This window comes from Cimex lectularius, unplaced genomic scaffold, assembly GCF_000648675.2.
Source record: "Cimex lectularius strain Harlan isolate CLEC.00 unplaced genomic scaffold, Clec_2.1 scaffold76, whole genome shotgun sequence".
Lineage (NCBI taxonomy): Eukaryota > Metazoa > Arthropoda > Insecta > Hemiptera > Cimicidae > Cimex > Cimex lectularius.
In genome coordinates this window covers 574,533-599,860 of record NW_019392636.1, presented here as the reverse complement: position 1 = coordinate 599,860, position 25,328 = coordinate 574,533, and the positions used below count along the sequence as shown (strand labels likewise).

The 25,328-nt window shown below is 32.3% G+C and overlaps 5 protein-coding genes across 11 annotated transcripts; 2 read left to right on the top strand and 3 right to left on the bottom strand.

Moving 5' to 3' along the window:
* Positions 1 to 615: 615 nt before the first annotated feature.
* On the top strand, positions 616 to 8,306 carry LOC106669879. The gene is made up of 3 exons (XM_014399708.2): positions 616 to 910; positions 3,897 to 5,250; positions 6,958 to 8,306. The coding sequence occupies exons 2-3, from the start codon at positions 3,897 to 3,899 to the stop codon at positions 7,077 to 7,079; spliced, it is 1,476 nt and encodes a 491-aa protein (XP_014255194.1). The 5' UTR covers positions 616 to 910; the 3' UTR covers positions 7,080 to 8,306.
* A 191-nt stretch (positions 8,307 to 8,497) lies between these two features.
* On the bottom strand, positions 8,498 to 10,586 carry LOC106669894 (testis-specific serine/threonine-protein kinase 6-like). The gene is made up of 2 exons (XM_014399739.2): positions 9,907 to 10,586; positions 8,498 to 9,496 (listed from the first exon to the last, which is right to left on the bottom strand). Exons 1-2 carry the CDS (start codon positions 10,227 to 10,229, stop codon positions 8,584 to 8,586), a joined length of 1,236 nt encoding a protein of 411 aa, XP_014255225.1. The 5' UTR covers positions 10,230 to 10,586; the 3' UTR covers positions 8,498 to 8,583.
* Positions 10,587 to 12,102: 1,516 nt separating this feature from the next.
* Positions 12,103 to 19,284, bottom strand: LOC106669836 (protein yellow-like). 3 transcript variants are annotated; one of them, XM_014399616.1, is made up of 5 exons: positions 18,900 to 18,937; positions 18,557 to 18,781; positions 18,245 to 18,493; positions 16,620 to 17,361; positions 14,473 to 14,754 (listed from the first exon to the last, which is right to left on the bottom strand). In XM_014399616.1, exons 2-5 carry the CDS (start codon positions 18,561 to 18,563, stop codon positions 14,529 to 14,531), a joined length of 1,224 nt encoding a protein of 407 aa, XP_014255102.1. In that variant the 5' UTR covers positions 18,564 to 18,781; positions 18,900 to 18,937; the 3' UTR covers positions 14,473 to 14,528. The 3 variants fall into 3 exon arrangements, with proteins under 3 accessions (XP_024081900.1, XP_014255102.1, XP_024081893.1); XM_024226132.1 differs by lacking the exon at positions 14,473 to 14,754 and adding an exon at positions 12,103 to 12,283 and having other exon boundaries at positions 18,557 to 19,284; XM_024226125.1 differs by having other exon boundaries at positions 18,557 to 19,284.
* Positions 14,093 to 20,483, top strand: LOC106669838 (TIP41-like protein). 5 transcript variants are annotated; one of them, XM_024226162.1, is made up of 6 exons: positions 14,093 to 14,166; positions 19,291 to 19,436; positions 19,510 to 19,689; positions 19,741 to 19,960; positions 20,135 to 20,293; positions 20,354 to 20,483. In XM_024226162.1, exons 2-6 carry the CDS (start codon positions 19,294 to 19,296, stop codon positions 20,453 to 20,455), a joined length of 804 nt encoding a protein of 267 aa, XP_024081930.1. In that variant the 5' UTR covers positions 14,093 to 14,166; positions 19,291 to 19,293; the 3' UTR covers positions 20,456 to 20,483. The 5 variants fall into 5 exon arrangements, with proteins under 5 accessions (XP_024081930.1, XP_024081926.1, XP_014255105.1 ...); XM_024226158.1 differs by lacking the exon at positions 14,093 to 14,166 and adding an exon at positions 14,184 to 14,466 and having other exon boundaries at positions 19,291 to 19,432; XM_014399619.2 differs by lacking the exon at positions 14,093 to 14,166 and adding an exon at positions 14,185 to 14,466.
* An 822-nt stretch (positions 20,484 to 21,305) lies between these two features.
* Positions 21,306 to 23,307, bottom strand: LOC106669837 (testis-specific serine/threonine-protein kinase 6-like). Its single transcript, XM_014399617.2, has 3 exons — positions 22,714 to 23,307; positions 22,267 to 22,489; positions 21,306 to 22,202 (listed from the first exon to the last, which is right to left on the bottom strand). The coding sequence occupies exons 1-3, from the start codon at positions 22,820 to 22,822 to the stop codon at positions 21,374 to 21,376; spliced, it is 1,161 nt and encodes a 386-aa protein (XP_014255103.1). The 5' UTR covers positions 22,823 to 23,307; the 3' UTR covers positions 21,306 to 21,373.
* Between the last annotated feature and the right edge of the window lie 2,021 nt (positions 23,308 to 25,328).

The window sequence follows — 25,328 nt, the reverse complement described above, 5'->3', positions numbered from 1 at the left end:
TTTTATTTAAAAAAAAAAAAAAAAAAAAAAAAAAAAAACGGAAATATTTTCTAACATAAACCAAAAACATTAAATAAGACAAATTAGTCTTACAAATCCCACGATTAAAATAAAACCTTAAAAAAGACGGTCCTTTTTTTAAAAATCCGTTACAAAATAAAAATTATATTATTTTTATTTTAGCAATTTACTTTTATATTGCTTATGTTTAATTTCTTTTCATATATTTTTCTTGTTTTGTTGGATTTTTTGCAATTATTTTATTGTAAGAGTAATAGATTTTCTTTTTAAATATAATATTTATTTATATGTAAAATATTACTTATTGTAAAAGAAGTAAAAAATAAAGTTAAATAATGATAATAAATAAAATGTCTTTCTGTACTATGTATGATTTAACTTCTATAATGTAGAAAGGATGTATCCGATTATTGTAACAAATTTTATTTCATATTTATGTATATGAACATAGGATAAAATATATTTTCATTCTGAGCAGTGATTTAGCCGATCAATCATCTGAAATTGAACTTTCTAGTGAACTAAGTTCGCCATTACAGACGGTACTTGAGCACTTCTCCACTCCCAACTTCAAAGTTGGGATTAGTTTCGGGGGGAGTAGGGAAGGGAAGGAGTTCGCGTTCGCCCTAGCCATATTGGAACTACACAGAAAACTCTGCCGTCGAGTTTGGTTATATCTATATTTTCGTTATTTCCCGTTGTTCGCAATCATTTAACGATCCCTTTTTTAGTTTTATTCAGTTCCGGTGTTGTTGTTCATTCCTTTGTGCGCCAGCATGTTGGGATTAAGATAAGACAATTCCATTCTAATAATAATGTCAACGTCCCACTGTTGCATAAGTGCAGAATTGTTTTCTGAAATTTAACTTATTCTCTACTGAAAGAAAAGGTGAGTAAAACGTCTATCTCATTGTATTAATTTTTTAAAAGTCCGTTTCTTTATTATCATACTTTCAACAATGGCTACTATTAAAATCTCAATACCAGTAATTTTAACGCCATAAACCTAGTAGAAAAGTATGCTCCTCGTTTCGCAATAAAAAAAACAACTGCTTTGTTTATGCTATAACAATCAACAACAACAATGCAGTCGCGTACGCATATCTTAACGTTTCCCCTAGAATTTACTAAATATTGTATAAATGATAAAAAATACACGAACTTCAAAAACAAAAAATACACATACTATTTAGATTATGAGTGTTTTTATTTAAAAAAAAAATCCGTTGGGTTTTACTCGATCTACTTTCTTAAAAGAAGGGTCCATTATTAAAACCCATTAATCAAACCTTGCAATTTATTAAAATAACTACATACAAACTAGGTTGGAATTAAATAAAATACTGTTAAAAGTTTTAGGGTAATTGACCTTGGATATTTTTTAAATATCCATTCAAGACAAATGTTTCATTCATCGTATATTTTATCTTGAGATAAAGTTGATTAATAAGTTTAGTCGTAACTAACAAAATGACTTTTTAGATTTTTAGTCATGCAATGAAGCAGCGATTAAATTTACATTTAAACTGAGACCTTGGACTGACACATTTTCAAATGGCTATGAAATTTAAGGAAATTTCCAAAGGTGTTTATTTTAATGTTAAGCTGAGGTTCATGCAATAATAAAGAAAAAATATGAAGGAAGCACGGTACTGTCAGACAGTAAGACTATAAAACACCGAAACTCGAGACCTTAGATAAAAGATTAAATAATTGAAATAATTAATGTGATTATTTGGAGATCGTGAGATGCGGTCTGGTGTGATGTTTGAATTTTACAAATACTTGTAGGATGTGGAAAAAAATTATGAATTTATACAATGCTAGAAAATTTTAGATTTAATTAATTTTAGATAGCATTGTATAAATTCATTATTTTTTTAAATCTAAAATTTTCTAGCATTGTATAAATTCATCCCACATCATACATGTATTTGCAAAATTCGAACAATGTTTATAAATCCCAGGCCCTGAAAAAGTCTCAATAAAGATGGAAACGTTGGCACGGTAAAGAAAATGTTTTTCTAAAATCTACGTCACACCAGACCGCATCTCACGATCTCCGAATGATCATTGACTAATGGTCACTAAACACCACACATAATTAATATAGTCAGTTATGACCGCTAAATTAATATAACTATTATTTTTTTTATCATCCTGAAGAAGGCTTGAGTGAATTTGAAGCTAAGCAGAAGAGTTGAAATGTGATAGATGGCTGAACGTCAAAGTAGTTTTAATTAATTATAATTACTACAGCTATTACAATAATATAATTGTTATAGCTGTAGAAAGCTTAATATAAGCCGAAAGCTCGGCAAAAATACAACAGACTTACTTCAGATCGATTCACATTTAAAATGTTTTGCACAACACACTTCAGATTTACTGACTAAATTTTCTGAAAACCCAAATTTAATATAATTTAGATTTAACTTTTTTTTAATACTTTAATTGCATATAGGGTGCTTGGTAGAATAGGTAACAATTTATTTAATTTAAGTGGTATTAACTTTTATCTTTTCATATAGTCGCAGTAATAATTATGCATTTTACTGGATTTAATGGGTGTTTTTGAATAAATAATTTAAATAACGGTATAATGAAAAGCTAGATTTGTTTTGAGCATGTTTGTTTTGTATGAAAGATATTTTACACTTTTCTAATAATTTCTACATTAATTTAGTATTATTATTAAAGTAAATTCCACCAATTCTAATTATATCTGTGACATTCGAAGTATGTAAATCTGTTTACCTTATAATATCCATTGCTAAATTTTTCTATTGGTTTTATATTGCAAAATTTTGTTTCTTTACTTTGTCAAATGGCAAGCATAGTTTTAAATGTATTTTGAATTCAGTATTTCAGATGTAAAATTTTTTCTAGTTTTTAAATTTCACTATTACATCAAGTCCTTGTATATTCTGTCATATTTGTTCTGAGTTATAAAGTTTAAATTCAGAAAAAGCAGTTGAAACTCTGTGTTACAGATTTACTTTAAAAATAAATTTGAAATTATTATTTTCAATAATTTTATTTTTTATTTATTTTTTTCCATTTTCAATTTTCAACAATTGTTATTGTAAGATGTTTTATTTTTCCTATGCGAATAAGCAGAGATTTGTAGGGGTTTTAAGACGTATTCTCATGCTAAAGTTGAACAACGAAAGTTGTAAGCAACTTAAATCAGTTTTTGTTCACATGTGTCAATAGAAACTGATCAACTTTTGATTTGTAGACCATTGAAGTTTCTTTTTTTTATATATGGTTCTAAAAATTGATTAAAATCAGCAAACTGTTTCTTTTATGATAGAACATAACATATTTTTTCTCATATCTTTATTTTTATACTTATCAAATTTCATCATCAATAGGCTGCAGAGTTATATAAAGGATGCCTGGTAATTTGAGGCCAAAGGAACGAGTATTTTGTAGTAATAAATCCGGCAATTTCCATTTCTCTGTCAACAAAACAAGCGTTTTATGTCAAATTGGTCATTCTAATAAGCTTATGATAAGATTTGAATAATTTTAGCACCCCACTTCCAGTCTACTTGAGGCTTATTTTTGTTTTTTAACTATTTTATGTACAAAATCAAAACAACATGCGCAGTGTAAAATTTGGAAGAGCTGGCTCATTACTGAACAGAAGTCTCATCTTAAATGACAAAAGTTTTTATTGGCTGGACTGTATTGGTTTTTCTCAATAAATTTTGTTTAAAAAAGTTGAACTTTTAGCTTTATTTTAAAATATAATTGTATTTGGAAATTTTTGCTAGGGGCCAAAAACAACATTTTTTTCTCTTTAAATAATTTAATAAAGTATAACCATTTTCAAAAACTGAAAACTTTTTTTTTTTTTTTTTTTTCAGATGAAAATATCTATTTTTATCTGTCTCCTGTCAGTCAGTTTTGTCAGTCTTGAACACCGACTTTGCAATTTGAACGAGTACTGGTCAAACGAAGAAGAGATTTGTTTGCCATGCACAAAATGCCCACCACATCAGCTTACAATGAGACCGTGTCAGGGCCACAAGGACACGGTTTGCAAACCGATGTCCAACTTGTCGAAATTGGACCTGCCTTGGGTGAAGAGGAAGCATCACAAGACAACGATTCACTTTGAGACTGATAACATAGATGACAACGATGATGATATATATAAGGACATATTTAGCAAGCACCTTGACAAACTGGGGCATTCTAAGAGGCAGAAAGACTTTGATCATCGCAAAAATAAAAAACATTATACCTTCGGCCAAAGGGTTAATGACAAATTCCTTGACTGGGATGATGTCGAAGAAGTAAATAGTAGGAAGCACAGGAAGCACTCAATCCTTCCTTTAGAAAACAAACGTCAACATATCTTGGAACCTTTATCATCGTCTAAAGACGATGATGATGACGACTTTTCAGATGAATTGCCACATAAAAAGCACAGTATGTTTAGATTTGATTCAAAACTTCAAGAAAAAGCCAATAAAAAAAGTAGTCATCATTCCAAAATAGAGGATGAAGATATTCTTAAACAATGGTTGATGCAGTCGAAAAAACAGTTCAAACTTAAGAAGAAAAATCTTTTAAAAAATCTTAAAGATGAAAAGAGTGATATAGACAGTGAAGAAAGTTCATTCTCAAATAAAGACAGTACATCATCATCGAAAGAAGATTATGCAGACAGAAAAAAAAAGGTCAAACTTAATTATCCCTTGTATAATAACAAAGGAAAAATTGATAACTGGCAGCATTCTAACTCTCATAAAGAAGTGCAGCACAAATACTTTGCAGATGTGGACGAGCAATTATTCAAGGACCTTATAAAAACCGACGAGAGAGAAATGGATTTAGCAACTCTTTTATCAAACAAAAGAGAGCCATTTTCATATAAATCCGCTTCATCTTCACACAATATGTTTCTCAGTGAACCATCATCAATTTCAGAATTAATGGGAAGATTAAATAATCCTGGGGAAATGATCAAGGAGGAGGTAGGGAGGAACGTGATCTACGAAAAATCAAAAATCAGCGTACTTCCGATGCCAAAAGATAATGAAGCTGATGTAATTTCTGTGCCATTTACTGCCGCTGAAAGGTTCGTTTGGGACTGGCAAGCTTTAGCCCTCTGCTCGGCACTTTTCGCGTGCCTCGTCTTCTTCATAGTTGTCGCAATGTACAGCATTATTAACACACGCCAATGGAAAAGAACTAAAAGAAATTACACCACAGGTATACACATTAAGTTATTTTGCTATTATGTATTTACTGATTTATATAATGCATGTACATATTATACGCACATATACAGAGTTGAGGCAATCATATCTCGCAGTCCCAGGCAATTCCAGCTTTTGTAATTTACAATAAATTATCAACAGTCCTCAAGAATCACCCACCCTGGGTGTTCGAATCTAGGGTCAGACCTTGGTCTTATCCGTCCAGCCACCGAAGTTGGGCTCCAGGAGCTATCAACAGCTAGATCATTTTAGCCCCCAACATAATCTCTCTCCTATCATTCTCACTCACTCTTAAATGTTTTCTGTCATATTTAAAAACCATTCACTCAATTAGGGCAGTGGAATACTCAATATTCCTCCATCACCCGTTGCAACTATTATATAATTAATTCTTAGGTCCGATTCGCAAGGAGGTGTTCGGTATGATAGACACCTATGCGATTCCAGTATGAGATACAAAAAGTATCCAGGCAACTAGATTCATTTGCCTCCCCTTCATTTCTTCTTGATACTTTCCCAAGCAGTTTAAAAACCTAGATGTTTGATTATGTTATATTTTTATAATGGACGAGTTAGAAGCTATAGCTCTTTGCCATTTAATTAAACGAAACACAAGTAAAAGTAGAGTAAAGTGTTCATCCACATTTTGCCATGCATTTTCTTTTTTAACTTTATCCGCATAATCATGGTCACTGTTGTTCCAAAGCATGTTTGAACTAATGAAATTTGTTTGTGGTCAAAAATGTACTTCTATTTATTTTTGAAAAGTTTCAAAGAAGGCATATGAAAACAAAAGTCGGGCGGAGCGATCTACTCGATACAGTATGAACTTGTGAATGACACCATGCTGCACAGTGTCCCGTCAGCTGCCTTCATAGCAAAAATATCAAGCGACTGAACATCCCAAGCGATTAAAACTCGGTATCTCATACCGGTCACCTGCCGGTCTCTCCGTTTGAATGACCGTATCTGTCTCCTCCATCGCCTATGTGAACCCGGCCTGAGGGTCAATGGGGTACTCAATATTAAGCCAATGACCCTCTCACACTAGACATTTATGCCAATGAATATATTCACTTTCTTCTCTAGGGGACTAAGCACTATATGCAATAAAACAACCCTGTTTTCTCCAAAAATCGGAACAGAGGTCCCAGATACACACTCCCCTGCTTACGCACAATTCTCATATCGGGTCAAGGGGGTCACATTGAGCTTCCTTTGTCTATTTGCTAGACACGTACGTGGGCTTCGGCTCAAAAGTTAGTTGTTTATTTGGACAGAACTCGCAAGACCTATTCTTAACCGGGTGGACTTGATTCCACTTCTACCAGTCTGATCGACAGTGCTTTTGATACGTGAGAGATTCTCTGCCAATCTAGGCTATCAACACAACCACTTTCTTTTAATCATGTTCTCTATTACATTTTTACCGTCAGAGGGCTGGGTTGAGATGGTCATGTCTGGAAGTTGGGACATCCTTATAACTATCTCGTCTAATAATTAGCTTCAACATTTGTATGAGTATTTTGAACTCACCTGTAATTTAATTACTTTTTAACATTAATCAATTTGATAGCTTTGTTATTTAAAATAACCTTTAATAAGATTTCAGTTTGTAGAATTTTTTAAATTCTTTTGACACTAAAGTAAAAAGTCTCTCAAAGGATGCTTAGAAATTTAACCATAATTTGCTTTCCAGAACTTGAAGAGATGTCAACTAGGATAGCGTTGATGCATCCAACATCAGAGGTTGTAATGCCTGAAAAATGTGAGACTTCCAAGATTGAAAACTTCCCTTCAAACGATTCGCAAAAGTCCTGATTCGAGGACTTTCAACGATTATATTTATCCTCTTTGTATAAATGATGTATATTTTCCAACTCAACATATCCATGTCTAACTTTTTTATTCTGTGATATAACTTCTCCAATTGGCCGATGATTACTTTTGTATTTAAACAAATATATTGTAATCGACTTTCACAATAAAGGTGTATAAATTGTTAATTAGGCTTAAAATTCAATATTTTCAGATATGACTAACTAGTTTGTTTTTTAACTATTAATTTACACTGTAGCAAGAATATTTAAGACAGTTTTCTTTAAATTATTTTGACTGTAAGCTGATGAAATTTGTTGAAAAATACACTATTTGCCTTACAATTAGACTAACCAACTAGATGTACTGATTTGGTATAAACAAAGTTTCATCTTTACTCAGAAAAATAAATATTCTTTCTTACAAGGCGATGGGATACAAACATCATTATTTTTTATTTTTTTATTTTTAAATTAGAAAGTAGCAAATTTGTGCTTGCTTTTATGATTTTGTATTAATAACTGAACAAAAGGTTCTTGTTTTATACATATGTAATATTGCTTTTTATAATATTGTTTTAAGGTGTATATTTTATTTTTGTTTATGTTGGCCGTTTAATATTTTCAACTAAACTTTTTAATACATAACTCATTTGTGAAACGTGGTGAGGTTTTGAAAGGTGATGAACTTGTATGTAGCCTAGAATAAACATTGTTGAATTCACACGATTAAATTTTTATCAACAATGAACATTAATGAAAAGTATGTTGTAATCTATAATAATTATTAATTAATAATATCATCCTAGTACTATACTTTTTATCATGTTTTTAATTTTTTTATTAAGCATTTCATGCCTAATTTGTCTATTCTTTCTCCACAATCTATGCATTAATACTTTTGTGTAATGTTGTACAAAAAATGTATTTACATAATTCACGTTTATATAATATGATATAAGATAAAATACAATATTATATAAGAAAATGTATTTATCATTAATAATGAATGAACAGAACTTTGAGGCAAGCAATTGTCAAGCGGAGTATTTCTGTCCATATTTCTTTATGTAAAAACAAGAAACAATCTAATTCAAAAAAGGGGAAAAAACATTTTTAATAATATAAGACCTTATGGTTTTATTTATATTTGAAAGTTTAATTTTTCTCTATTTAATTTACTTATAATATGTTGTGTTTCATTTATGGATAATATACTTTTGAATACTTATTTGAATCATTACAAAAATAAACAATAAGATTACTTATATTTAATCTAAAATCCTTAATCCTAATATCTAGGCTGTGAGATTATGATTATGCCTCTTTCTTCGGATGTATTTTCATTCACTTTATCAACCAATTTAATTTACAGATATAATTAAGAAAAGTGCTTGTTATACTTTTATTTTTTTTTTTTTTTATATAAAAAATCTTTCACTGCATGAAATGGCGAATCACTGTAATTATGAAATTTCATAATTTCTGCTTCACCATTCAAAGGTGTATTAAATAAGTGTGTCTTCTGATACACTTGGTGAATGTTCTTCTTCTGCAGAGAAATGCTCTCCTGTTGATGATGCGGATTTGGGAATTAGGGTACTTGTAAAGTCTTCACTTTCACTTCTAATTATTTGATCACTAAATAGAGAATCTTCTATTTTCTCTTCGTGTTCAAACTTCATCGAGGACACCTTGTCACTAGTAGAACTTAGGGTATGTTTTTTAGGGAGGGCCTTTTTCTGCGGTTCTTTACTTATTTCTTTGGATGATTTTGCCATTTTGTGAGGCCTGATGACTTCCCTTACTTCTTGAGCTTGAACCAATGCTTTTTTCTCAAGATCTGTCAAGTCGAGCAGTTTTGGTTCTGCAGCCATCCACTTTGATTTGATAATGTCTTCCAGTGTAATTCGTTCGTGGCAGTTTGGCTCGAGCATGAGTGATACGATGGTCACTGCTTCTGGAGAAGTCGTCTTGAGAACCTGAGATTTGAATTTATAATTTTTGTTCATTTGCGAGAGCCACAGGTCAGTCAGGTTGTCCGATTTGAACGGCATGATTCTGTTGAGCATTATAAAAAGCACGACGCCCAGTGACCATATGTCGGACAGCTTTGGATTGTAAGGAATCCCTTTCAACAGCTCGGGAGAGGCATACGGAAGTGAACCACAGTAGGTAGAACAGAAAAGCGGCTTTCCCTTGTGGTCCACGGAAAATCTGGAGAAACCAAAATCGGCCAGCTTGACATTGTGGTTTGCTGTGATAAGGATGTTTTCACATTTTATGTCCCTGTGGGCAATATCCAACGTATGGAGATATATCAGAGCAACAGCTATCTGCCTCAACCATATTCTTGCCACTTTCTCTCTTAAGGCCCCATGAGTGATGAGAAAATCGCATAAATTGCCATATTCAGCATGCCTAAAATTGAATAAGGCTTATTTTTTCTTTTACCAATATAAAAAAAAAAAATTATGAAATTTATAATTGTAATTATTTCTAATTGATTTTCTTAGTAAGTGTTTAAATTCTTTGAATCTAGACACAAAACAAGTGTTAAAGGATAAATAGAGATTATATTTGGTTTAAAATGACAAATTTTTAAAAAATAGTTGTTTCAATATATTTTAACATATAAATCAAACATTTCGCCAGTTAAAATTTAAAAAATGAATGGATAAACCCAATGAGTTCTCCAGATGTTCAGAAACGAGGGTAATCAATCACCTTATGCAAAGAAAAACATATGTGAAATTTGGCAACATAAAACTGAAGACAAAACTATTTCGGCTTTTACATAAGTAATGTGATGAAAAAAAAACCTGACTCACCTCATAAATATCATGTATTTATTTCCTCTTTGTAACGTGCTGTGGACGTGTATTATATGAGGATGGCTGAGCTTTGTGAGAATGTTCAACTCCCTTATAAGAAACTTGGTCACAAATTCTTTTGGCATTTTATCTGCTTTTATCAGCTTGCAGGCAAGCTGAACCTTGAGATTCTTTGGGAACTCATCCTCCATATCGCCCTTTGTCTGGTATGAGACAGAGTATACCTTCGAGTACGAGCCTTCACCGATTCTACGGTGAATTGTATAACCCCTTTGTGCGAGAAGATACTTATCGGAACTGTCAAGGGATGCATCGCCCATTTTCCTTTATGTATTGAAGTCAACAAGTGAAAGAAGTTTTCCAATGTGTACAATTTAAATTAGAATCTGTCTGAGTTACTTTTGTTTTTTTAAATTGAACTTTGGTGTTCGTTAATTTTTACCTTCTTACCCACATAAATTACTGAGGTGTGTAAATTTAGTGCATAATAATATTTTCGCTTTTGTAAATAACACTGTATAAAAAGTATAAAAATACAGTAACAACGCTAAACTAATAAATACTTGAGATTTTAAGAAGTATCTGCCATACATGAACTCATATGTTCTTATTAAAAATGAAGAACACTCATTGAGAAATTTAATTAGTCTTTAAAAATTTTGTGTAGGTTTTAATTGTACAAGTGAATTTAATATTTTTCAAAAATGATTTGGTAAAGGTATTATAAAATTGAAAGCTGTTATTTACATATGAACTAATTAGTAATATTAAACATATTAAAAATTACATAAACTTTTATTCCAATTTAGTTTTTTTGATGAACAAAAATTATAAACCATTGACTGGGGCAAGCTTAGCAATACCACAAACCATTTTTTTTTCTAATTCAAGGGTCCCTAATGGTTTTAAAACCATCCTATGTATAGTGTTTACAGAACGAATGCTGAAAAAGTAAATGGGCTTGGTGTTCTACAGAAATTCTACAGATTTGATCATTTTTTGCAATATTTGTGTGGTTGGAAGTAGCAAAATCACCTGCATACACCAGTAGTTTTAATTTTGACATTTTCTATCATAATTCCTCCCTCCGACTAAGGCATCTTCTAAATCATTCAAAAACAATGTGATCAGTAAAGGGCTAAGAATGCTCCTTGTTTAACTCCCATATTGATACTGAAACTCTCATGATATTCCCTTCTTTTGCCATTATGAGCCAGTCATCCCCATCAACAAAGCTTCAATGACCTTTACCATTTTTAAGGATAAACCCTAAGAATAGGTATTAATAACCTAATTGTCCATGTTAATTATTTCCTAAGGATAGGGTTTAAAAAATCAATGAGGGGCGATCAAAAAAGTGTCGAACATTGCAGAGAAATCAGCAAAGAAGGCATATATTTGTTAACTTTTTGGGATAGTTTAATTATTATATTATTACTATTGTTAATGCTTGGTTGATGTGGTTCTTGTTATTTTATCAATTTCGTTTATCTGCTACTGAAATTGTTTTTAACTTCGTGATTTATATTTATTTATTTAACATGCAGGCACACTTTTTTTTTGACAAATAATATTTACAATAAAATAACATAGTAGAAACAACAAATAGAAAAACACAGAAAAGAACATTTCTGAAATCTAGAATCAATAAAAATAAACATAATATAATAATATAAAAAATTGACAATCAAATTAGTTTTGTCAAAGTAACAATCATAGCAACAACAATAATAATAATACTATACATTATATATAAAATAATATAATATAAAATATACATTGGATAGAAAACTAGATTCATAAAATCTAGCAGAAATAAATATTAAACTAGTAGCATAAAAATAAAATGTAATACAATTGAAATTTTTGAGAAATTAACATTAACAAGAATAGAGCCTTGAGTGTAGTAGAAATTAATCTTAATGCTGCTGCAGGATATTGATTGGAATGTCATCATAAGATGTACCCATTTTGCTGCAGCCTATCCACCTAAGGAATTTCTGTTTTAATTTGCTCTAATAATTTAACTTAGGTGTTGTAGTGAGGCAATCAAATTAAGGAGCCCTAGCATTCTAATAGGGAACAGACAAGGGATGTGGAAGGGTAGAAGCGTGGGATTACAATCCTTGGAATAGTGACAGATAAAGAATAATAATTTATTTACACTACTAGTTAGTAGGTTGATATGGTGATTAAAGGAGAGAGAGAGATTGGACGAAGTGAATACCAAGATCTTGGATAATTATATAGATAGATTTATGTCTGCTAAACAATAATGTTGTGCCATATAGTTGATGCACCACTTTTCCAGGTTTGGGCTGTAAATAAATGCAGTCAGATTCAGAATAGATTCTGTGGAATATTTTGAGGTAGCCTGCGAATAGGAGAAAGCGTGTGTCATTAAAAGCATATGCGATATCGTTAATAAAGATGTTAAATAGAAAGGGGCCTAAGTGTGATCCTTTGGGGACTCCAGAGGATGCAAGAATAAGAAAATAGTAATAGGCTTTTAATTTAACACATTGTTTTCTATTGGAATGGTAGGAAGAGAAACAACTTAAAAGAGTGCCATGGAAACCATAAACAGCTAATTTGATTATCAGAAAAGGGTGATTAAATCAAATGCCTTGTAAAAGACAACAGATGGCATTCCTTATCCCGACATGACTTGGTATCCAAATGAAGGAAACAGAAGAGCTGTGCAGAGATTTTTTTTTTTTTAAGTTTTGCCAAATGTTCTGAACTAATGGATTTTTGTAGTACAGGTTCTGAATTGCTTGAAGTGCACTATAAGAATCAGAAAATTTATTTTATATGACTGATAGACGAATCATCTAAAGCTTTTTTTTTTTTTTGGCGTTACTATTTCAGTATTGGCCATCTAAAGCATTTCAAATGCCAAATAAGTCTGCATTATACGAACTGAAAAGTGAGGGTAAACAAAAATAGAAGGGTGACCCACAAGATTACATAAGAACAACCTATCATATTTGATTTTTTGGAAACATCAGTGTATATGATTAAAGCATCATTACATTGGTTTAGCTCAAGCAATTTTTGTTTGAACTCTATAGAGTTTGTTTCTTGTTTTCGCGTATTTGTAAGAGAAAAATCAAATTTAATTTCTGGACGTAGCCAGGGAGGGGTTGGTGGCTGTGTTATTTTTCAGGTTTGATCTGGATCTATATTCGATTGTGAAAGATATTTATTTGCCCATGTACAAATGGTGTAGCCAGTTTAGGGTGGTTTTCATTGAATAATTTAATGTTAGGTTCAGTTTTTATTTGATTAAGTAGGTGTTCTGGGTTTCCCATAATGTATATGCCTATATAAAAGGACACAACTTCCTTCTGGCTCCTTCTATTTAGATCGGGTTCCTCAGCTTCGGCGAGTATACTGATTATAGGGTCAGATCTAAATGCGCCCGAACAGAGTCTAAAAGCCATATGATGGTATGGTGATAAGGGTACTAGGAAGCAGGGTTTGTGCTCCAAGGCATTGCAGCCTTTTGGCTTATTGTATCTTCCTAGTTCCTTAGTTCAGTGCAATAGACTCAATCCTTCTCCTTAGAAGTATCAGGTCATTGACTATTGCTGCTACAATTTCGTTCTCTAAGTTTTTTCTATGCTAGGTTAAATCTCCATTGAGCTTGTAAATGTTGCTTTTACATTCTAACATGATATGGGTGGGTGTTTCCTCCTCCTCATTATATAATCTGCAGATAGGATTATCATTGTATATGCCCATGTTGTGTAAATGTTTTCTCAGATGCCAGTGACCAGTTAGTAGTCCTATCACTCCTCTGAGTTCAGCCCTCTCCAGTAAAGCCCTACGTTGCACATGGTCGAGCATTTTCAGAACACATATTTGGGCTGAATCAAGGGCAGTAGCACCGCACCACAATAGACAGGAGAGAAGATTAAAGCTTTGTAAAACTTTAGTAAAGTGCTACGATGCAATGATGCTAGGAATGAACCATCCCTAATTTGAAGATGAATTAATTTATCTTTTTAAGGTTCCTTTCTTGAAAGAGAAAAAGGTTGTGATGATGACTTATTTTCTCTACCATGAGAAGCTGGAAAATGGTAGATTTATGTATTTAATTAGTTTGTTTTTAAGTCTTCTCGGCCATGAAAATGCTTTGGATTTTCAGTTGGTCCGGTTGAAAACGCGTGGCCCTGAAGCGTGAAGTTTCACCGTAGCGGGCCACGGCGAAGCGTGAAGCAGCGAAGCCGTGACTTCAGGTCGGCCGTGGAAGTAAATAAAACGCGCCTCATCATGTCAATAATAATCCCAATAATTCATCCTTTTTTGCCCAATTTTCAATAATTTACTTAAAGCACTAAAGTATAAGTTTATCATTTAATTGTTAATAGTTTTTAGTAGGTTGCAAACTTAGTAACCTCCGTGTTAGTGTATTCCTTAAAAAAATAACTCAGGATTTCAAACAATGTACTTAGCAAGAATTTAAAATGCTTTATTAAACATTTATTTAAACAAAAACCCAAATAGTTTGCTGAGAGAATTCTTATTATTTAACAATTTAGATAATTTCAAGTAAGTAAAGTACTTTTTTTTACTGGTACTGATATGCAAAAACTAATTTATTTAGAACAATTTCAAAGAGGCTCGCAAGGTGTGCCTTTTATGACTTGTCTCGAAACCCCTGAAAATATCCTGTATGGGATTTTACTGTAGTTCTTTTCGTACAGGAAATCAAGCAGATCATTGGTAAGGATCCACAGCATTCCGTTTGAATCTAGTTTGATGTCAGCTAGGTATGAGCCTGGGACGGTCTGGAACTGATCCACGATTCCATGGTGTTCCGCAGAAAATTCAACTCCTCTAAAATTATTCAACATGGTAGATTTATAACACATACCTTAAAATGCACATATTCAACTTGGTTTTATACTCTGGACAGACATACAGGTATGCGGTAAATTTTGAAACATGGTGGATGTAAGGAAACGATTGGAACAAATTTTTCAAGTTGATTAGCTTTTTTTTGTCTGTCATGAATCACCGATTAACAGGTAAACAGCATGACACACTCCATGACAAACTATCAGGCCACTTAATTTTTCTCATACTACGCTCAAAGACAAAAATCAGACTCTTATATTTACTTTTATTTTCCATGATAAGTAGATATGAAGATTAATAGTTGTGTTAAAACATCACAGATTAATAACTTGTTGCTTAGCTTTATTAGAGTGTAACTAATCCTTTTACACTCTTTAGATTAAAAACAAAGAAAATCAATTCAGTTTAATACTATCCAGAGCCAACTTGTAGAGTGAGTTAATTTTTTTAATGTTTTCTTTGACAAAATAATAAATTTGAGTAAAAAATTAATTATTAATGTTTTTCTTAACAGCATAGTGTCATGTAGCATTCGCTACATAGCCCAAGACCTGGGTTGCTGAGCTTTACCATCCACAATGGTCTTTCAGTGGTTTAGGGCCACTGGGAGTCTCGATCAAAGAGAAAGTAGTGGTCAACCGCGTTGTACTAGAGACGATCACATTTTACTGCCCTTACTGCACTACAGAACAGTCATTTAACAGCTTCCTTGATAGGTAGCCAACTCCAAGCGGTCCATAATTTAAGGATGAGCTTTAAAACAGTCATCGGAAGGCTTTGTGAATGTAGCCTAGTCTATAGACACATTAGGTCTCTACTAACAAAGAAGCATCAAGTAGAAAGGCGACTATAGATCAGCATCACAAGGCTGTTTTCTTCCCAGATGAGTGCCGGAGAACTGTGTGTGGAGAAGATTTCATGCCTGCAGTTTCAAAGACAGTTATGGTATGGGATGGAATCAACATCCATACCCGTACCCAACTGATTATCGTATAGAATGGACCTTTGATTGCTCTAAGGTACATTGAGGAAGTTTTTCTGAAAGCTGTGGTCCTACTCGCTCCATTGGACCTTAGGAGAAGGTGTTAATGCAGGATAATGTGAGACCGTACGTAACTCGACTTATCACCCATTAGTTGGAGGATGTCGGGATTACGACAATGAATTTCCCGGCACATTCTCTTGAAATGAATCCCATAGAACACTTATGGAACAAGATAAAGAGACAGGTTAGATATTGTTCTAAAACAGTCATTAGAAGACTGTGAGAATAGCCTAGTTTCTAGATGCCGCGCATCAGGTTCTACACTACTGGAGAGACATCGAGTAAAAAGGGTGTCAAGGGGTGTAGCCAGTAGCAAATGATTCGGAACCCCGAACCTTTTCACATACAGCCAGTTAGTTGAGAGTCAACCAGGCAACATAGTTCAATCAACCTCCTCAATTGGAAAAGGCCTAAAAAAATTGTGCAATTTTTTCTATTGTTCAAATTATTTTTTACAAATCGTTTATATTAAATTGGTTCCACATTCCAAATTTTAGAAGTTCCTTGTTAGAATTTTTTTTATTCCTCAAAATGTTAGTATATTAATTGTAACAGATATTTGGCAAAAGACTGAGTGGCATATAGAATTGTCATATCAAATATTAAAACAAAATTAAACCAAAGAAAAAAATATTGCACTGTAATGACAAAGAATGGCTGTTTATTTTGAATGTAGATTTATTAGTACATAAGTATAATTTAGTTTTTAAAATTATCTTTGTTATATTGTTTGATTTTGCTATTTCGTAAATTTGTTATGTATGCATGTAATTAGTTTCAAGTATTAAAGTAAGCTTACCTAAAAGAATTCCAGCACATAATGCAATTTTTAGTGAAAGCAGTGTAGAATAAAACACCTGTGTCCTGGTCAAAAATGCTAGCTGATGATTGAGAGTTTAGCCCTCGCTCACCCACAAAGTGGAAGTCGTCGATGCTATCCATTGCCCATGTTTTGTTCTGCAGAATTTTCGTCGATACCGAAAATTCATTGATGCCGGCCATCGGATTGAAAAAGAGTTTCCTGTAACCCTCTAAGTCCATCATGAACAACGCCATGCCTTGGATCCCGTTGTCAACTTGAATTGTTCTCCCTGAGCCAGTCTTTAGAATGCCCCAGATCGGCTCAAATGAAAAATAATTGTGCTTTATCTGGTACGATTTATTACGATCCCAATTGTACACTACAAGGCCGTTTTTAGAGTCGGCCAGATATGCATAAGAGTATTCGCAATTGCCATGGCTGTTTTCAACTACTATATTTGTGAATCTTGAATCCCACTTGTAGTCCTCTTCTTTTAGTACATATCTCCGTATTATTTTATCATCATTTAAATTAAATATATGCAGTGATGGCGGTGATTCTGATTTCTTGATTTTCAACTCTTCCACTATTCCAGTATCAAGAGCCCAAAGTCTACTGCATTTGTCAACATAGAGACTAATGACAGATACCATTTTTTTACCTTTTAAAGTTTTATTTGTGTTTTCATTGAAGTCCCATGATGGATAAGGTTTGAGATTAGGGGCTTTTGTATAGGCATCTAAAATAAAAATAAAAAAATCAATCCTACAATATTAAGAATTTTCTTCATAAAAATAAGAATTAAACCATATACAATGTTATATCCATATTATCTGGTAATTTTACCCTCTCCATATGTTCACAGTGATTTAAAAAGATCTAAAGGGTAATTTATATCCATCCGACGGAATGCACTTACTTTGAGCTATTTTCTAAATGCTTCTTAACTATATAATTAATTATACTTTTTAACTAAGGACTTGGTTGAGGTGAAAAAGCTAGTGTCATGAGCGGGATTTGAACCCACGATCTTTGGCTCATTAAATTGCTGCTCTAACCACTTGAGCTATCGTGACTTTGATCCACTCTGACATCAACTCTTCATCTTATCCTACAAACCGAATTTCCCCCTTTGTGGTTTCCAAGTCATGTTAGCTCAAGAGGTTAGAGCAACAGCGTATTGAGCCAAAGGTCATGGGTTCGGATCTTGCTGACATGAGCTTTTTCATCTCAATCAAGACTTTAGATAAAAAGTATAATCCATTAAAATCGTTAATACAGTCAATTATGGCTACTAAATACATATATGGATTTAAAGAAGTTATTGACTTTCTAATCTTCTGTTGCTTTCAGTTTCTACTTGGCTTGTCCATAAATTTTTTATAGTTTTTACAAAATATGTTAGAAATTATTTCATGTTAAACTTTTTAAGATGAAGTTTAATTTTTAATATATAAAATAGTTTGGTTGTCTGATTATCTAGGTCTGCTGATTGTGTTTCGTTTTCTCTGAAAGGCACACTTCTTCAATGTTCGGTCTATCAGAGACAGTCAAGCATAAACAATCACTATGTTACACAAAATTGACTGTCGTGAGAAATCGAGAGAAAAAAATTCTTTTACCTGCAGTGCTTATGTAGTTTAGTGTTGAAGGAACACCATTTTTAAGACGTGGTACTGCCAAAAAAATTTTGTCATACCATTTATCAATACTAGAAATCAAGCTGTTTCCTTGAACGTATGCTCCGGACTCTATAAATTTTCTTTTTTCCTCACCATTTGGAAAATCATAATCAATGTTCCACCAGGAGAATTGTTCTTTAAAATGTTTTTGCGCTTTGCATACACTAATAAAGAACATAAGTAAGGCACCTTTATTTCAATCAACATTATTGTTTTTGTCCACGATTATTATTATAATTATAAAGTACTTACAGTTCATAATTTATTTGTAGATGCTCGAGTTTTCAGTATACAGATTTATTGGACTAGTAGAGCATATTAATAAAGTGACACGTTTATAAATAAATCTCACATCCTGAAAATTCATCCTGTTTGTTGTGTTTTTAATTGCTTAATTTGTCACTCATGCTTTGAGCTATTGTTGAAGTTATTTTATTGTGTAAACGCATTCAACATATGCTCCCAACATTTTTCCTGCTACAATAAGTAATATCCTGTTTAGTCTTTGTACATTGTGGTTTTCTTTTTCTTTTATAGTATAAAAAATTAATTTTTATATCGTGATTTTGCAGTATGATTCAATAGAGTTACAGACCTTGGCAATGTTGGGGCTGAGTTGGTCTTCAAATAAATTTGAAACAGTATTAAAAAAAACTTAATTATATCAATTTGTAGACATCTTTAAAATTGATTTGCCGTGATGTCGAGCTTAAAATGGGTTGAAATCTTGGCAGAAATCAGTTGAATTTATTTTTGTTTTTTCATCCGAACCATATCAAAATCCAGATTATTTGTGATGATTTTACATGTATTTAAATTGATAAAATTGTTTATAGCTGAAACAAATGGATATTGTAACTACTACCCTTAATGCTGCCACCTACAGTATCTCTGTATATTTCCGCTTAATTTAATTAAATATCAACAATTCCAAACCAAATTTTCAGAAGGGGAAATCCTCAATCGGTTAACATTTTATGTTCCAGAAAATGGAGTCCTCTGATCAAGTGTGTAGTAACATGGAGGAACACAATTTTCAAGATTGGACTGTGAGGTACAGAAGCAGTCACATCCTCCCTTCAAAATGTACTGACAACTGTAAAAGTGGAAATACTGAATGCACATTCTGTAGGTGTGTCAGAGTCTATATTCTGTAAATCTCCATGAAATTTCTTTATGATTTATTTTAATTTGGCTCGTTTTAGGTACAACCACGAGCTCAATCTCACCCACTTGCCAGAAATGGTGTTTCCAAATAATATTTTACAGTTAGTGCATAAGTCTGGATGCTCAGTTGAGTTCAACGCGTTTGATGCCTTGAAGCTTGTCAAGTCAGAGAACATGAACGTTAAAATCTCCTGTGCTGAGACCTGGAAAAGAGCCAGGTATGACGAAATGTGAGATGTTTTGATAGAAATACAGTTTGTTATTTGTAGGGAGGATACTGGACTAGTGGAAAGGACAGTAGGTGATTTTGATTGGACGTTCCAAACTAATTACAAAGGTACATTTTCAAATTTGGATGTTCATGACTCTGAAGTAGGCATTGATATGGAAAAATTGAGGCAAAAAGAAGAAATTTTATTATATCGCAATTTAACCTTATTTGAGGATGAATTACACGATAATGGAATAGCAGTATGCTCTGTTAGAATAGTAAGTAGTTTTTACAATATATGTTTTAAAAAATTCTTCAGTACTTTCTTAACATGACCCAGGTAAATGGATTATGTAATCGTAACCACTGGTACCACCATGTTTTTCTCACTCATGGTTCATGAGACTTATAATACATTATACATTAGTTTATATTCAGGGTTTTATTTGCAGAGGGTGATGCCTTCTGGATTTTTTATTCTACTGAGGTACTTTCTAAGGGTTGACAACGTTATTATTGTTGTCAACGATTCAAGAATTTATCACGATTTTACAACAGATTATATTATTTTAGAGACTGCACAAAGAGAAAATAAAGTCAGCGATCTTAGGGTACTTATCATTTGATTTTTATTGAATTTTGGATTTGTTGTGATCAATATGTCGTTTCAGGTACCAATTGGAGTTATGAATGAACCTGATGAAGTCACACCACTTCTGGCTTTGAAAAGTTCAAAGTGCCAAAAACTGGTTATACCAAAATGTGATTTATAAACGAGAAATATAATTTGTATAAATAGAATGTGAAGTTGTCTGCGAAACGAAGTTTGATAGACCATTTTTTTAAATCTGTGGACACTTGGTTGATCTGTTGATTAAAGAAAGGAAATGAAACTATCAGAACTATTTCAGTTAATTATTCTTTTTACGTAAGTTCTTGGTTGAGATGAAAAAATTAGTGTCACGAGCGGGATTCGAACCCACAACGTTGGGCTCAATATGCAGTTGCTCTAACTACTTGAGCTATCTGACTTCAATCTACTCGGACACCAACTTACAACCTTCCACATTTTACCTCTTTTTGCCATTTTTCAACATTCAAACATAAATCGATTAATATCAAAACTATTTTGTTTTCTTAATTGTTTCTAAGTGTTGTCAAATTTTAATAGGAAATATTTTGGAGGAATATGTAGTTTAGAAATGTAACACAGTGCTACGTAATTTTATGCATTGAGTTGATTTTTAAAAAGTAATACAATTCAGTCGTTGGTTAGTTTTGTGCCAAGTGAATACCATAAAACATACAGCTAATTTGTGATTATTAATTAGATATTTGCAAGAACTGAAGTGAAATTGTTGTGATGACAGAATGAAACTATTGAATAAGAGCCAAAATAAAAATAAAAAAATGAGGAGAGGATTTGGATAAACCTGCAAAATTTGAACCCTTTTCCCATTAAAATTGGAAGAAATATAACAAGACATTAAACTGATTTTCTTACTGGAAACGTAACAGCCAATGTTGAAGTAAATATTTTCAATTTAATGATATTTTTTTATGAATTCAAATTGATTTGTTATACTATTATTATTATATTCTATTATTATATTATAATATTAATATTAATATTATAATTATTTATCAGTAGTACAATAATGGATAGTCACAAATCTTAATTCCAACACAAATCAGTATTTTCTATCATCCATTGTTCTAAGTGTTTCATCTTCCGTTTGTCGTTGGATCATGTTTCTTGGTGTAGATTCTCTACCGGAACTAGTAGCCGCTGAAGATGCATGCCCACTTTCTTTTGTCTTAGTGAGGCTTTGGTATGGCTCTCTGTCCTTGCTCATTAAGACCAGTTCTTTTTCTTTTTCCTCGAAAGTATACTTTCCTGAGGGAGGTTGAGCTTTAGTGGCTGCTTCAAGCGCTTCACGTTCCTCTTCGGTCATCTCTAGACCGTGATCGTCGAACCATGGCTCTTTAACGACTTGACCAATTGTTAACCTCTTTCTGAAGTCAGGTTCCAGTAGTTTGTTGACAATTTGAACCGCACTCCCTGACAATGTCGGCAAGATCCTATTTCTGAATTTCCATTGTCTCTGCACTTGCTGCTTGTAAAGTACTTTTATATTGCCATCGTTAAAAGGCATGCTCTTATTGAGCATGATATATATCACAATGCCAAGCGACCAAACGTCACAACATTTTGGATAGTAAGGTTTGCCTTTTAACACCTCTGGAGAAGCGTACGCAAGTGACCCACAATATGTGTTGCTTGTTACAGGTTTGCCGCTGTGGTCGACGACAAACCTCGCAAATCCAAAATCAGCTAGTTTCACATTAAAATTGTTGGTAATCAAAATGTTTTCACATTTTATGTCCCTGTGGGCCACTTGCATAGTGTGGAGATACTGGATCGCCAATGCCAGTTGGTATGACCAAACCTTGCTGATGTTCTCACCGAGTTCGCCCTTTTCAAGGACATAGTCGAGTAAATCCCCAACTTCAGCATATCTGAAAAATTAAGTAAACATTTTGGAATATCATCTTCCAAAATTTTTTAAATATATATGGATACCTCATAAATATTAAATATTTACTGCTCCTGCTGTAAATTGCATGGATATGGACTATGTTTGGGTGAAGAACTTTCCCCAAAATATCAAGCTCTCTCGGTAAAAATTTGGCCACAAATTCTTTGGGGGCTCTTTTAGTGTTGATCACTTTACAAGCTAGGGTCAAGTCATTCTTGTCATGTCTTATTTGATTAGCAAGATATACCTTAGCATAAGATCCCTCTCCTGAAAACAAATTCAATTATGAGAAATATGATATTTAATAACAATTTGGATATTTTATTAAGTTCAAGCATGGTGCATATGACTAGCATGCATTCATGCTTTTATATATGGTGGAGTCACTGAAATTCAATTAATATTTTAAATAGTTAAGCCTGACAAGCACCACCAATTTCTTACAAATGCTACATTCAAAAGAAGTGGTTTTGTGACATGTTTGTGCGTACCAAGTTGTCGAATGAAATAGTAACCCTTTTCCTTCAGAAGCTTCTCATCGGAGTTCGTAATTCCACCGGTATTTTCTGCTCTTCCCTTGTTAGAGGTTGATGTTGACATTATGTGATTGTGAAATTCTCCTGACAATCTCAGTCAGTGGAATTTTCCATTTCATGATAAGCTCTGTTTGGAACTCCGTGCAGGGCTATGCTGTTATGTTCTCTTATACATTAATAATCTGTTTACTGAAAATTTGTGCATTTTACTTAGAAATGTTTTACTTATGCATGATCTTGCATCCCCATATGGTCAAATTTCAAATTAACAGATGTCAAAATAGATTTCAAAAAAATTAAAAAATAACTACTACTATTTCTTACAAATTACTAATTTTATTAGATTTATCCCCCCATAAGCTGAAGAATGATGTGAATGAAAAATGTAAATTAAAAAAGTGCGTTATAAAATAGTACATAATAAAATGTCGCTAATGATAACGATTTTTGGTTGCTGTTAAAAATTCTTAACCAATACTTGAAGTTTTAATGATGGCAAACATAGATCACAACCTTAAGAATTAATCTGTATATGTTTAGCAGTCATAATTGACCATATTAATTTATTTCAATTTATTCTTTTTAACTAAGGTCTTGGTTGAGATGAAAAAGTTAGTGTCACAAGTGGGATTCGAACCCACAACCTTCAGCTTAATACACTACTGCTCTAACCACTTGTCACGATAGCTCAAGTGGTTCGAGCAGCAGACGGCATATTGAGCCGAAGGTCATGGGTTGAATCCTGCTCGTGACATTAACTTTTTCGTCTCAATCAAAACCTTAGTTAAAAAGAATACTTAAAAATTAATGTGCAGTCATTTATAGTGTTTCTAAGAAAAGTAAACCTGCAATGCTTCATGGAAAAGAATATTATTTTTATTTCCGTATGGATTATAACAGATTATTAAGGCATTTTTCGAAAAGAATAATGTTTTGTTAAAAAAAAATTTACAAATGGCTGATCAAAACATGCTTTAGTTGCTTAAAATGCTTTATAATGAAAAGGTTATATATGTATATAGAATAAAAACATGTGAAAATTTGGAACAAAAGAAAAAAAATATTGGAATAAAAAAAAAAAAAAATGAAATATGGCATAGTTGAAATACCAATTTAGAATGAACAAATTAAATATAGTAAATATCCAGAAAATTACTGAATATTAAGGATAAGCTTATCTTCTCCTAATAAAGCAGAATTGAAATGTCTAATTTATTATTATTAAATTAGAAAATATGTTGAAGATATTTAAATAGAGGAACTTCTTTCAGGATGTTTAATGAGCAGAAAAATATAATTGTACTGAAGATGGCATTGTGCAGACAGCTTACCTTAAAACAGTTTTGATCAATGATCAAAATTTCGTCAAATCTTAGACTTGATTTTACAATATTGAAATTTTTTAAATTTAAGTCAAAGCGTGTTAATCAGTTATATTTATAAATGATGACATTTTGTAATAGTAGAATTAAGTTTTTTCATAATTGAGTTATTTTGTATTTTAAGAAAGTAAATAATATAAAATTCAAATGAACTGTTTATTAAATACAGTAGACATTTGAATGTGGTTTATTAAATAAAACATTATAAAGACTTTGCTATCTTTTCATTTTCAATATCTTGAACAAACCCAAGTCGTCTTTTATGCTGAAGTAAGAAAGGTTTCAGGAGTGATATCTCAACATACTTCTACCATTTTAAATGGGCTCGTACTAGTGATATTCTTTATGTTCCATGTGCTGGAAATTTTTGCTCTGTATGGTCCTTCTGTGCTTTGTTTCTACTTCAATTGGTAGGCCATTAGGCCAATGTACAAATAAATAATATATAATAAAATATATAAAAATAATATAATAAAAACTATCTTCATTCAAGACCATATTGTTTTTTATTCTCTGGCACTCTTTTTCTTTCATTGAGGTAAGACCGCTTATTTTTAAACTACCATCTGCCTATATGGTTGCCATTGACTGTGAGGAAAAATACATCTCTCCTAGTGTCAAGGTTGTTTAAAAAAAATGAAATTTGTTGGCTTTTAAGCAATGTACAAACATACACAGGTAAAACTGCCACATAGTATCTTTTCAGAATTCAAAAAGCATGTGTTGTTTGTTTTTCTTGAAATGTCAACTTTAACAATCTCTAAAGAACGTAAAAATAAATACTGAGAGTAAATGAAGACTTTTAATGCTGGATTAAACTATATATATAATAAAACAAATGTACAAAAAAATAAATGGTTGGGCATCATTCATTTGAGAATAATTTTAAAATAATATTGTAATATAATTCTGACCCCCTTTCACAATGTGCTTGGCGAAGGTGTCACTAGCGGCTTGTCTGGGATTGCTTAAATACCTTAAAATAAATAACTGTAAAACTAAAAAAAAAAACTTGTAAAAACTAAAAAAAGATCTAAAAATAGCCGAACATGAAAGTGGATCCCAGCTCATGAGGGAATTTTAGGCAATGAGACAGCAGACATCCTAGCTAGAAAGGAATTCTTGAAACAACACATGCCCAAATCAATTTTGTGGCGCAAAGTATAGCCATATTAAAAAAAGAACTAT

Bases quoted from the DNA above. Each gene is read 5' to 3' on its own strand.
- LOC106669879 (XM_014399708.2), top strand. From the start codon at position 3,897: ATGAAAATATCTATTTTTATCTGTCTCCTGTCAGTCAGTTTTGTCAGT. The intron at 5,251-6,957 runs GTATACACATTA...TTTGCTTTCCAG, and splicing joins TAAAAGAAATTACACCACAG to AACTTGAAGAGATGTCAACT.
- LOC106669894 (XM_014399739.2), bottom strand. From the start codon at position 10,229: ATGGGCGATGCATCCCTTGACAGTTCCGATAAGTATCTTCTCGCACAA. The intron at 9,497-9,906 runs GTGAGTCAGGTT...ATTCAATTTTAG, and splicing joins AAATACATGATATTTATGAG to GCATGCTGAATATGGCAATT.
- LOC106669838 (XM_014399618.2), top strand. The intron at 19,437-19,509 runs GTGTGTCAGAGT...GGCTCGTTTTAG, and splicing joins ACTGAATGCACATTCTGTAG to GTACAACCACGAGCTCAATC. The intron at 20,294-20,353 runs GTACTTATCATT...ATGTCGTTTCAG, and splicing joins ATAAAGTCAGCGATCTTAGG to GTACCAATTGGAGTTATGAA.
- LOC106669836 (XM_024226125.1), bottom strand. The intron at 17,362-18,244 runs GTAAAAGAATTT...TTTTTATTTTAG, and splicing joins AAACTACATAAGCACTGCAG to ATGCCTATACAAAAGCCCCT. The intron at 14,755-16,619 runs GTAAGCTTACTT...GAATAATTTTAG, and splicing joins ATGTGCTGGAATTCTTTTAG to AGGAGTTGAATTTTCTGCGG.
- LOC106669837 (XM_014399617.2), bottom strand. From the start codon at position 22,822: ATGTCAACATCAACCTCTAACAAGGGAAGAGCAGAAAATACCGGTGGA. The intron at 22,490-22,713 runs GTACGCACAAAC...ATTTGTTTTCAG, and splicing joins CTATTTCATTCGACAACTTG to GAGAGGGATCTTATGCTAAG. The intron at 22,203-22,266 runs GTATCCATATAT...TTAATTTTTCAG, and splicing joins AAATATTTAATATTTATGAG to ATATGCTGAAGTTGGGGATT.